This window comes from Archocentrus centrarchus, chromosome 1, assembly GCF_007364275.1.
Source record: "Archocentrus centrarchus isolate MPI-CPG fArcCen1 chromosome 1, fArcCen1, whole genome shotgun sequence".
Classification (NCBI taxonomy): domain Eukaryota; kingdom Metazoa; phylum Chordata; class Actinopteri; order Cichliformes; family Cichlidae; genus Archocentrus; species Archocentrus centrarchus.
In genome coordinates, this window is record NC_044346.1 from 32,891,216 (window position 1) to 32,904,151 (window position 12,936).

Below are 12,936 nucleotides of genomic sequence, written 5' to 3' on the forward strand. Positions count from 1 at the left end.
CTTAAAAGAGTGTAAATAAAGAATGTAAAGCCAGTTTAAATGTTAAAAACTATATAGTACACAAATGCATTTTTATCTTGGTTGAGCAAAATGGTTGTGTAATTTTTCTACTACCATGCTCTGATGTTAAATATTTTCCCATGGAGTAATCAGGCTGAAGGTGTGATGTAGGAGGTTATGCACAGCCATCTGCTAAACACAAATCTTATTGACCAGCCGTAACACCGCTCTTTCCACTGGTGTCCAGTAGAGGGCGCACTAAACCATTCAAACCCAGATGCAGTGACATACCCTCCAGCCAAGTCAATTTGAACAGTCATGTGGAGCATAATGGAATGCTGAGTAGCACAAGACATAGTAACCAGATTTCTACAGGATTTCTATGGTTACATTAAATTTTCAACACATTTGTGTTAGCCAGGCAGAAGTTAACCTCTGCCTGGCTAACTTCTCATTTACCCTAATTCTTTTACACTTAACCTCCATTCCTGACCATGCTGGCCAGAGAATCTGCGTCTCCCTGGGGATCCAGGCCCAGCCTCTGGAGGTCCAGACCCATGGCTACCAGCATCTGGAGCAAGGTAAGCTCCTGCTGGGTGGTTTTATCCACCAAAGCTGGGCAGGTGGGGTTACACTGTGGCCACTGACAGGTATCCACAAGGTGGAAAGGACAGCCTTTAGCAGGGGTCCTGTTGTTACGTATCGCTTCGAGACTCCTGTCCCAGCATTGAAGGGCCCGTGGCAGAGAGGTGCCTCTAACTTGAAAATTTGTCCAGTTACTGGAGGAATAACAAGAAGGAAAAGTTATGGATTAAAATTAAAGAGAAAAGACTCGGGACATTGGCGGAGTTAGTATTTGAGGACCAGGAAAGAGTTAATAGAAGCATTATGGTCTTACTTCAAGATTTGCAATTGGCTTTAGTTTTGGCTCATAATCTTGATACAACAAGTCTTACATCATAGAACTGCAGCTACAAAATGATGTACAAGGACCTTGGGCTTTCAGCTCCTGTCTATGATTACACCTATCTCAGCATGACTATGTAAACCCATATAAGACTGCCCTGACCCATCAACGTCCATCTGTACAGCAAAAGAATCAGTATGTTAAAGTGGTACTGGCAGGTCAGGGAAAGTGTGAAGTGGCTTTTGATGACATGAAGAATGTGGTTTGATGAACAAGCAAAACAAAAACAGCAGCATGAGCTCACTAGGTAGAGATGACCAGTGGTGAGAATAAACAAGGGTGTCAGGTGTAAGAGTGCAGTAACACCACAGGACTTGGATATCCATTCTTACCTTTTGGTAATTAGTGTGTGGGAGAGGCAGGATGGAGCAAATACAGCCCTGAAATACATGCAAACAGAGAGCATTCGTCATCTTAATTTTATTTAGCTCTGTAAGCTAAAAGTGAAAGTAAAAGTTATTGATTCCATTTTAAAAATTTCTCTCCTAATCATAAATTGTAGCTTGAATAGGTTTCCTGATCTACTAAGATAAATGATCTTATTTGACACCATCAATGGTCAGCATTATTTAAAAAAATAAAAATAAAAGCAATATATATATTTTTAAAATCAGTACAATTTGTTGCAAGGGGTTCATTTCATTTAGTTAGGGTTAGTCTGTGAACAGCTCTTAACTGATGGGAATCAGCGAATTCTGAATATACAGTTTTTCATGCAGTAAGTGTTAATGTAGTAACGATTTGGACATCAATATATGTGGTTAGGAACTTACGTAACATCTCTCAGTGAGTTTTTGAGCTCCAAGCCCAGGTTTCGTATGTACTGCCACTGCTCCTCAGACATGCTCTGTCCTCCTATATAGATGTTCTCCACCCTCAGCTGTTCCTCATCAAACAGCCACTGCACAATAAACACAGGGGCTACAGGGAAAGAACATTTAGATGATCAAATCAGTAAATTCAATCAAATATACCAGTCACTTCCTGCCAGCTCTTAAGCTGTAGAGTCAGACTAAGTTAGAGACTGCCTAGAGAGTACACTGCAGCATCTAGTAAGCCAGATATGGAGCTAATAGAAGACGGTCTTTTGAATTTACATTCATTGGGTGATCATTTAATTTATTATTTGGATCAGTTTCTAAAAAGTAGTTTTTATACTCTATAGCCAAGAGGAGTCATAGATGAAAAAATCCAACAACTAAAACTGTTTCAATGATTCCAGTCTGAATACAACTCAGGAATTTTCTTGTTTTTTTTTTTTCTCAAATCTCAAAATTTATCCAGCAGTGAGGCAGCTAGCTTTCCAAGATTTCCACTGAAAATCTCCTGTCCTTTGGCACGTGGTGTTAATTTCAGACCCTGATTTTGGCTGCACGTGCTTCTGCTGATGTAGCAACTTTAAAATCCCATATATGGAGGCTAAAAGTTTGCATGCCGGTCTTTCACATTCAGAAGGATCTATAAAATACCAGCTGTCCAGTCCAGATGGGCTTACATTGGTTTATCATGTCATCAAGCATGGGAACCGGTCCATTCACTTTCAGAGTGAATTAAATTCACAGTTATAATTATTCAGTGCTCATTATTTTTGAACCGCTTAAGTCAGGTCTATGGCATGCATTTCTAACACCATCACAAACAAAGGCACCAGTTAGCACTCACAGGTCAAGGTAGAGTATAGTCTGTGACCAAAGAAGCACTTCCACTCCTCCCCCCTCTTAAAGAGCTGCCGACATCTGTCAGGAACACCGCCATTCCACAGCCTGAGAAAATAATGTTCAGTTTATGAATAAAATGAATCCCTCATGAATAAAATATTTTTTCAAATTCTACATGTGCCATAAGAAAGTGACACAACACTAAATTTGAACAGTGTCTTCACCTGAGCCCAAACTTGATCGCGTCTTCAGGTGAGCAGGAAACTGTCTCTGGACAGTTTGGTGATCTCTGCTGCTTGCTCTCCAGAAACCAGCCTGAGTCCACGAGGCCTCGGACCTGAGTCTCTGCACCAAGCTGCTGGAGCTGATTGGCCACCTTCTCAATGTTGAGTAAAACACCCGTTCCACCAGCGCTGCAGGGGAGCCAAGACAATTAATAATTAGTTTGGCTTTGTCTCAAATTTTTGTTAGGGGTATCAAAATGACAGCACATGCCAGCTAATAGCAGGGAAGTGAATATTTAGCAGGTTTCACATTCAGCTGATCCTGTTTTAGGGCCTGGGGATGTCCCAAGAACCATGTTGCTAACCTGGGAGGAATGTTCACCATTACAGGGCAAGCCCCTTTAATAAACATTATGTCACTGATCACAGTTGACTATAAACATCTTCATTGTTGACAAGAGCATGCACCCAAAATAGGACTTCTCTCGTTTAATGTTAGACATGGAGATGATCCAGAGGGTACAGGGATACAGGGATGGAGACTCTTGTCCAAAGGCTGTAGTCACCGTCAATAAAACAAACTCACCTTGTGCCAGACAGCATGACAACCTTGGCCTGCTTGATTCCTTTAGGGATGAGATCTTTGATGACCTCACGGATGATTAGGGATCCCATGAAGGTATATTCAGCTAATAAAGACAAGTATCAAATGATTTGGCACACCACAATTAACAGAAAATTTAGAGAGAATATATGTTTTCTTATATCCAAAGGTGCCACAGTTAACCTATTCGATAGATATTAAAAGATTTGAGGAAACTTACTTGCATTTGTATTTCTATCTCTGACTTTGTCCCTGCCTTGTCGCGGCCTGGGAGGGGGTGGTGGTGCAGGCCCAGTGCCGCTCCACACATCACTGGAACAGTAAGGGATGAATCTGCCATAAAGAAGACAATCACATTTTTTAAGACTAAAGCTTGAGGTCATGAAGTCAGTTTCTTTTCTCCCCCAATAAAACATCACTTCAGGCTGGCGCTGACTTCGTGTGCCATATCAGAAAGTGGCAAATCTCTATTTTGATCACTGCGTGACACACAGCAAACTAGTTGCAAGTGAAACTTGCAACTAGCTTGCAACTAGAAACTTGTGTCTCAGAAACTTGCAACTAGCTTGCACGGATGAAACCAAAAAGTTAAAAATATCACCCGAAAAACTTTAGATGTGTGCTACAGTAAGATACCATGCATAAGTATATCATAACAATTTCTTTTCTCAGGCTGTCATTACTGAACTGATCCCCCCCATAATTCACCATGAAAATGGTCTCTTTTTATTTTTTGAAAGAAAGATTTATTAGTTGTTATTCAATGATACAGTTATGGTGTTGTGCTGTATTAGTTATATATCTTGTCTGACATGAAAAGGGTCACTGACACATAAAGAATTATGTTTTCAATCCTTTTTAGCTTGTTTTAGGTCAACCATATTTCAGGTACATTAAGGGGATATGCCTGCTGAATGTCAGATTATGAAACAGTTTTTTTTTTTAACACATTCACTTTAACAGTTGGATAACGCTTTGCAATTTGTCCAACTTCCTACAAAAAAAAAAAAAACAGGGTTTTATTTTTCTGTCATCTTTCAGAGAAATACACAGAAATCATCAAAAATTTTTGTTTGTTTTGTTTTGTTTTTAAATGCAGTTTTTGGCATTTGTGGATATTTATGAATATGAATATTTATTTAGCACATTCATAAAATCTGAATTCAAAGAAAATTTAAAAAACAAGGAAATTTTTTCTTAATGTAAGTAATGAACTGGGGAAGGTATATGCTGATGTTTGTATTTAAAATTTTGGCCTGTCATTACCAATAGATGTCCAGTAAAGAAATCTACAACTTTAATCCATATCTTTAAAGAACATGTAAGGGATGAGTAAAAAAACTCAAAATGAGTCAAAAATCATTTTATTTTCACTGGCATTTATAAATATTAAAAAAAAACTTTTAGCCTTTCAGGAGTTTTATTCCTAGAGTTTTTTTTTCATATATGTTCTGAATATACCAATCAGATCTTGATTTATATTTTTCCTAAAAAAAAAAAAAAGGTGAAAATTGATTTTCCTGTTGACAGTATTTTATGATTCGCGAAGTGAAAAAAAAAACACTTAATTTTCATATTCAAATATGAAAGTTCAGAAAACATATATTTAAAAAAATAACAGTCATCATATTTGTAAGTTAAATTTTTTATCCTACTCTCCTGTAGTATCTCCCCTTAGGCACAAAAAAAATTAATAATAATCGCACAACTATAGGCACAAAAAAAAGTTGTTTTTATATGTCATGACACCTTCAATAGCCTCAATCATACCACACACATTTATACAGGTACTTACACAATGTTTGCATTATGCCAGTGTGGGTTTTCCTCAGCTTGAGAAGATAATATTCCACTTCCTGGAAAAACCAGCAATCACTGATTAGACAGAAGCAACACTTTGGAAACATGTATGACAAACATTCTGAAGCACGGGCGGCTGACCAACCTCTTTTAGTTTCAGGCCACCCCGATGAGCTCATCAGTCGGGGGATATTTTGGTACCTGTAATCACAGGTCTCTCTGCTGTAGCAGCACCAGCCACCTAAATATAATTGAGACTAATATTAGACATTCACATCCAAAACAGGGACACCCTTGTTAGCCCATCACACAGGCCTGTGAGCAGTGGAGAGAGAAATGGTTGCACCTATAGCCTGGTCTACTAACATGAGTGTACTATATATGCTCTGATAGCTGGTCAAAAGACAAGAATGATCTTTTTAACTGACAAACTGTCAGCATGCAGATTATTCATTTTTGCTGATTTGCCGCTCAGTCACTCCAAGCAGGTAAAATATTTGTGTTTGATCTCAGAGTATAAGCAAACTTGGAAGACAGTCCATTAGTGTGTGACAGGCAGCAACCAAAAAAGGAGAAACACAGAAGTTGACAGAACAAGATGACATTCATATTAAAATTCCAGTGGGGGTTGGCGGGGGGGTCACGCTAAAGCAAGCTGACCTTAAGAGGACCAAATTAACCATATGGGTTTTTAAATACTCACCTTCCAGAAATAACAACCATCGGCGGCTTCCTCTGAACTCTTTCAGGTAAAACCTGTAGAACAAATTAATAAGAATGAGGAGAAGGTGAAGATAAGGCATCTTTGTATGGACCCACTGATATTTTATTTAGATTCTAAAGTCACTGAATCAATCAGCAAAGAGCAAAAACAAAAATCCAATCTGAACATCTCACCCAGCTGCTGTCCCATCATTACATGTAACCTGAGTGTTTGTGAGGAATTGCAGCCTCATATCATCTGTCTGTTGTCCAGATGCACGAGCCCCTGCAGCACCTTCCTCTCTTGATTCGGCTGTGCCTTCAGTGTTTCTGGTGCTTCCTGTTCTTCCGGTGCTTCCTGGAGTAACATCAGCCACAGGGGGAGACTGGCCAGCATCAACCTGTTGGATCCCACTAGACTTCTTTGTGGACTTGCCACTAGCTTTAGCATTACGGTTATTCTGACACCGGAGTCCCCCGAGCATAAGCAAGAAAACTAACGGGCCCAGTATCTTCATATCTGAGGTAACATAAACAGTTAGGGACATGCAGATTAATTCATGCAAAACATGAGAAGTCTTCACCTTTCCAACTTGCAAACAGTTTACCTTTCTAAGAAGAATCAGTTTTGAAGATTGCTGCAGTGAACCCCTGGAGTCAGGCAGATAGCTGTTTCTGCTGCAGAGAGAGGGCGGTGAGACGTTCAGTGTGCTGTGACCAGGTGTGAGAGGCGGTTCCCAGTCATGAGTAGTGATGAAGTCTTGACCAGGTTTTGATGAAGCCTGCAAATCAGCAACGAGCTTTATAGTGCCACCATATGGATCAGATTTCCTCCCATTTTCTCTTGCAGCCCCTGTCAGGTCCTGAGATAAACTGCTGACGACATGCCGTTAGGGGAGGTACTGGAAGGCTAGTGGTGAGGAGAAAAGATAACACACACATCTCTTCAACATATTTCAGCGCTTTACACACACCCACCACCAAGCACTTTCCCAGCTGACCATAGCTCATGCACAAGCTCTCTGATTGCCAGTTTTTACATTTTTTATTTTTTTTTTTATTTAAACGTCTACATGGTCAGCATTACTGCATAGTCTCTTTGCATGGTATGTGACCCAGAGGTCATTGGAGCACACACCTCAAGCGTTTTCTGACATGGGAATCAGTTGTACCGTAAGGTTCCCGCGTGGTCAACAGTTTAGCGGACGCTCTCAAGGCACAGGTGGAGGACACTCTTCTCGGTTGTGGCACCATACACATTATGCACTGTCCCATTTCGTTAAGTAATTTCAGCTTTACAAGAAAGAATAACAGAAATCTAACAATTTGCAAGGATAAAGTCATTACATAAAGTATAGGAGTGTGGTTTAGTCCTTTTCAAAGACACATAAACAGAAAAAAAATATGATGATTAAAAATAATGGCTTCTATTCTTCATTTAATAAAATCATCATTATTGCATTATAAGATAACATAAAACATATATATGTTATATATAAGATAAAAGGTCAGGCCTTTCCAATACACAATTTGCTTGCACTTGTTTTATTTAAACCAATGGAACAAAGTTTAATTAAATTAGATCACAACTGCCTCTCAAAGTAATTTTTAACCAAAGAAATGCAGTGATTGAAACAGAGGGATTAAGGACTGCTGCTTAAATCAGTTTGCGTTACATGTCATTAGACAATTTGACTATTTAAGCTAATTGTTTTACTAACTGAAATGCAACTAAATTAGTGAAATCCATGTCATACTGCTTGACACTGAGAAATTCAGCTCCACTCTAAGACTTAACTTTCAACCACTCTGCACTATTTTTGTGATCTACAAATGCTGATTACAGCTACAGGATGATTGTTGAAGCAGTGTAATATACTCAGATCCCCTTTTCATTCTTCTTTTGAGTTAATCACTCAAGTTAAAAAAAAAAAGTTCAGATGGGAAAGATAACCCTTAAGTTATCCTATCTATCTATCCTGCAGAATTAAAGGTTTCGTGCAGTGTTGGTAGCTCCTGGATGTCAGGTTAAGTTAGTTTGCCTTTGGTGATGAAAGCGACAGAGTATTTGAAACTGATCTGCGGCTGTCGCCCCTGGGATGGCTGTAGGGTGACGTACCACCGATCACCAAGGATCACGAGCCCCAGAGCTCTAAAATTCTCATCAATGAAATGCACACCATCCCTGAGTGTCAATCAAAGCAAATAATGATCGCTTGGAAGGCCGGTGGCTACAGGAGGCAGCACAGGGCTGTATAGGGTAGTCAGGGTTAAAAAGATTGCAGGGTACTTGCCTCGGAATGATAAAGCAAAGAAGAGAAGAATAAATACATTATCCCAAAGACAGGATGACATCCCTCTCGGAAGACTGGGCAAACAGAAAACAGCACATACACACACACACACAATCAACTTCATTTTATCAGGATACATTTTGTTTAACAGCCAAATGTAAGAATAGATTCTGGGTGTACAGAAGATTATCTCTTTTATTACTATTATCTCTACAAATGAAAATCCAGATAATACAGTATGTTTTCTGCAATAATCACCAACCATTTAAAGACTAACAAACAAAGCAGACAGTTTTTCTTGGGATTGTCTTATTGCTTTGGCAGGAAAAAAATGGTATTTTTGTCTCATTTTCAAGCACCTCGTGCCATTTTATCTACTTTCAACTATGGCCAGAAAGAAAACAAAGCTACTCAAAAATATGTCTGAGATCGTATGTGCCTACACGCAATAAAAATGTAGCCTAAGGCCTATACCGAATTTGATCTACCGAGCTGAACAATTCTTCATTCCTTCAGTTGTCTTGAAGCATGCACACTACCATCTGTCTTCCCAGAAATCAATGCAACAATGTGTTTAACAGATACTTCAAATAGCTGAAAAACAAAAGAAGTTGCTGTAAATCTATCACCATTTCGCCAGAATGTCACGAACAGAGAGATGGCATTGCTGCTATTTTGTTTTTCTTTCATATGGGATTGGACAGAATGATACGTTTTTTAGAACAGGCCTCAGATCAATGGATTCAAATGAATTTGTGTTCTAGATCTTGACTGATTCAACTCCCAGAGCTTGTCAAACTCGTCCCTTCTTAGCCTCTTCAACAGACGGTACCAGACTACCACATTCAGACACTAAAAGTGAGACCAGACACGCTTCTAGAGTCTATCACATGTATTTTTGCTTTGAAAAACAAACATTGTCCATAACACATAAGGGGCTCGTGTGACATGCTGAACTTCACCCTGACCAGGACAACAACTTGACCCCTTGTGCAGCATAGAAGGCATTCTTTCTCCTCTTGTGTTGTTATGTTTCACAGCGAGCCTCCAAGGTCAGGATACCTTAGGCTTCGGGTGGTGCGGGCACTTTGTCTGCTGTGCATGTGTGTCATCGCCAACCACAAGAGCTGAGGGCTGAGCCATGAGCGAGAATATTTGATGGCTGATAGCTTCAAAGAACAACGATCCAGGGACATCAGTCATAATCTGAATTCTACTGCTTGCACTACAGCACAGAAAGGTTGTGACCCACAGGTACAAAAGTACAAAATCTAGCCATAAACTATTGCAGTAAACTTTTGCCATAAGAATAAAAACGCTCATGGAGCCGTATCAATAAATCAACAAAACTTTAAATAAGGCTATGATCCAAACATAATCATAGCTTGTACCTCCCCTTGTCATGTTGAATGTAATCTGACAATCTGCAAGAGCATCACTTTGAATCTGTGTTGTCACCAGCAGTGGAGGGCATAGCTGGAGATAGGGGGCCATGATTAATAGGCGATAAGAGTGGCATCTTTACAAGCCACATGAAAACGAGCCTCAGGCAAGAGATATGAGAGCTGGCCAGAGTAATACTGCCAGCGCTCTCCGTTCAATCAGTGAGGACGACAGACAGAGCCTTAGCGGGATCGGTGTAAAGTGCTGGGCCACTGCAGGAGGCAAGCAGGTGGGGTGGGAAAAACTATTCCTTAAACCAGGTGTTAAGAGGCCTTGCATGGTAACCTTCTGCAAACTGCCTATGCATCACAGTGATAAATGGAGGAGGGGTCAGTGGCAGCGATACAAGGTGTTGAATTCAGGAGGGGTGGGGGTGGGGGGTGTAATGTAACTTACAGAAAAGGATAGATGATTAATGAATAAGTCTTGTGTGCGCTGACAAGCTGAGCTTATTCTACTGATCCCTTCACAGCTAGCTGTGTTCTGTGTGCACCTTATTTGCGTAGCAGACACAACTTCATCCAAGTATGTTCAGTGGATGAATTCCACAACTGCAATTTTGCACAAAGATGTGCAAACAGCAAAGAGAGATGAGAAAACTGAAAGCCTCATACCATGAAAGGATGTTCATATTAGTACTATTGATGCTGCATAACTTACATGCATGCTGTTTTTTCCCCAAGCAACTTGAATCACTGAGTTCTAAATATTGTTATGGGTTTGCACCTCCTTATGTTATGTTTAACTGCTAAAGATGCTTCAAATATTATATATAAAATAAACACTAGAGGGATGTTGTTAATGTTCATACCCAAGCAGCAATTCCGAGGCTGAAAAATTAAGCCAACCTGGATGTAGTAAAAAGTACAATTTCTCAAATGAGGCTTAAAGGCTAGATGCAAGAGCAATTTGTCCCCATCAACCCCGAGTTAAAATCAAAAACTGTACATAAAAGATGGATGTAGAGTCTGGGTCTAAAAGGTGAAGCCAATGCAAAAGTTAAACTTACGTTCTTTCTAATGCCCAGCAAAAGGAGACTCTGATGGCAAAAAGAAGTCATGCGCATGAGAAAATGACCTCAGTAAACAATTAGCTCAAGGCTACAAAATGGTACTTTGTTAACCGGGCAGTACAGAGTGGTGGAGTGATTAGCACTGTTGACTGACAGTAAAAGTTTGAACCTTGTCTAAAGCCTTTCTGCATGTGCCTTGCAGTCCAAGGTTCTGCATGTTATGTTAATTGGTGACTCTCTCTTCTTGGGAGTAGATGTAGGTAAAGTGTTTAAATGCTGTATGAATGTACGTTGTATATATTACTTGTAAGCTACAGCCCTCTGAGTGGTCAGTAAGAGTAGGAAAGTATTATAGAAATATGAGTATATAACATAACCCATGACTGACATATACATACAGCCTTTACCCTTTTTTTTCCATTCCCCTTTTATGACAAGTGTATTTGAGCATCTTTTATAACTCCCCTTCTCACTTAAGGCTAAAATTATGCATTATTACAGGTGTGGTTTCTTTGAGTGCAGATCAAGCCCCTAGTTGTCTGCTGGGCTTCACTTCAACTAATTTGAACTTAACTAGATTCTTTGAGGTGACTATAGAAGAATTTTTAATGCAAATGCTATAGTTTTGGTCAGTAAAATTCTAGCATTTTATTTGTATGCTACTTAGCACTAATTAGCAGCTATGAATCCACCTTACTAAATGACCTAGCTAGCAGTAGCTGCTAACTCACTCATCCAAATACGTACACCACTGGCAACAAAGAAAACATGATGGCAATGGCTATAATGTGAACTTCTTAAAAACTGACTTTCACAAATCAGTGGCTGAAGTGTCAGTCGTCCATGTGTTTACACTCATTCTATGGCTATACCAGAGGCTTAATTACTGACTTCACATGCACAGTTCACAGGCTTTGATCATGTCCTCTTACCTAAGTGGGGCTCAGATTCTGACAGAAGGGTGGTTGTGTTGGTGGGGGTTGGGAAGGGTGTCAAACTCTGCCAGAGTCAATAGCTTTAAGCGTCTTTGGAGCTCATGACATAGTGGAGCAGCAGCGTGGCCTTGGAGTCATGCTGGAAGAACCACCATGCCTGTCAGTATATTGATTGATACCAGACGAGGGGTCACGCCATGCTCAACTCTGGCACTCAATAAGTCCTTCACATAAGTCCTACAACTTGATCAACAAACTATCACACAACACCCACTGGAAACAGCTGTGCGTCTGAAAAGAAGACACAAATTTCACCTTGATGTCCAATTTTCCATTTTATATGTTGGCTCAAATGCAATTTATATATATATATATATATATATATATATATATATATATATATATATATATATATATATATATATATATATATATGGATAATCATATTTTTATTTACATTTCATACTAAAGTAAACAGCACATAGTACACAAACACAATGTGCTGAGTGATTGCAATAATGTAAGTAAGCTGATATAAATACACTCATTGTGAAATTCTGGGCTGATTCAGTTTAAAATAATGATCATTCAGTCAGTCAGTCACTTATTTGTAACACAGAAACAAATAACATGGTATTATATTCATAATGACAATGCAGCCATCACGTAAGCACAAAATCTTCGGCTAATTCATGAAGCACATGTTGATGTACTTAACAAGGTAAGTGACAAAGTCACTGGAGGTGCTGTAGGTAGAACTTTGTGGATCATCAATCAAGATTTATCACCTGAAACTGCAAACAAAATTTCATAATCCCTTTCATTTTTGTCAAGATACTGTATCTTTGTTGAACTTACACTTTACATTAAATTTTCTTTGACGTGTCAAAATCTTACACAAACTGTCTGATCCAAGAGATATGTCAGAATGGAAGATTTGCTACATTCTCAGACACAAATACATCTACACTCAAGGTTTAACTTCACCTAAAAAGTTATTTGATTTTGTTTGCCATTGTATATACTATATATAAATGTATTTATTTTTTGCAGTTTATGTGTTGAACTAGGAATCAGTTTTTCTTTCTGCATTAGAAATTTAAAAATTTTGCACAGTTTAACCTTCCTAGAAGACTGACCTTGGTCTTTTTCTCTCATCAAAGCCGTTGGTGGCTGGCACTGCACGACAGGCTGTAAATCAGAAATTCCAGGTTCCAGTGATGTCAGTCCTTTGCATCATGAGTTGTCGCTTCACAGTATGAAGACATGTGAACACGTGGTCACTCTTTCAGGCCAC

The 12,936-nt window shown here is 39.3% G+C and overlaps 1 protein-coding gene across 1 annotated transcript; it reads right to left on the reverse strand.

Moving 5' to 3' along the window:
* Positions 1 to 475: 475 nt before the first annotated feature.
* notum2 (notum pectinacetylesterase 2) lies at positions 476 to 6,708 on the reverse strand. Its single transcript, XM_030741229.1, has 12 exons — positions 6,564 to 6,708; positions 6,151 to 6,475; positions 5,957 to 6,009; positions 5,399 to 5,494; positions 5,249 to 5,309; positions 3,674 to 3,786; positions 3,436 to 3,538; positions 2,850 to 3,038; positions 2,630 to 2,730; positions 1,741 to 1,888; positions 1,300 to 1,347; positions 476 to 779 (listed from the first exon to the last, which is right to left on the reverse strand). The coding sequence occupies exons 2-12, from the start codon at positions 6,471 to 6,473 to the stop codon at positions 476 to 478; spliced, it is 1,539 nt and encodes a 512-aa protein (XP_030597089.1). The 5' UTR covers positions 6,474 to 6,475; positions 6,564 to 6,708.
* Between the last annotated feature and the right edge of the window lie 6,228 nt (positions 6,709 to 12,936).

Excerpts from the sequence above, each read along its gene's own strand:
- notum2 (XM_030741229.1), bottom strand. The coding sequence starts at position 6,473 with ATGAAGATACTGGGCCCGTTAGTTTTCTTGCTTATGCTCGGGGGACTC. Across the intron at positions 3,039-3,435 it reads GTCATGCTGTCTGGCACAAG|CGCTGGTGGAACGGGTGTTT; the intron begins GTGAGTTTGTTT and ends GCTCCCCTGCAG. Across the intron at positions 1,889-2,629 it reads ACTATACTCTACCTTGACCT|CCCCTGTGTTTATTGTGCAG; the intron begins GTGAGTGCTAAC and ends CTTTCCCTGTAG.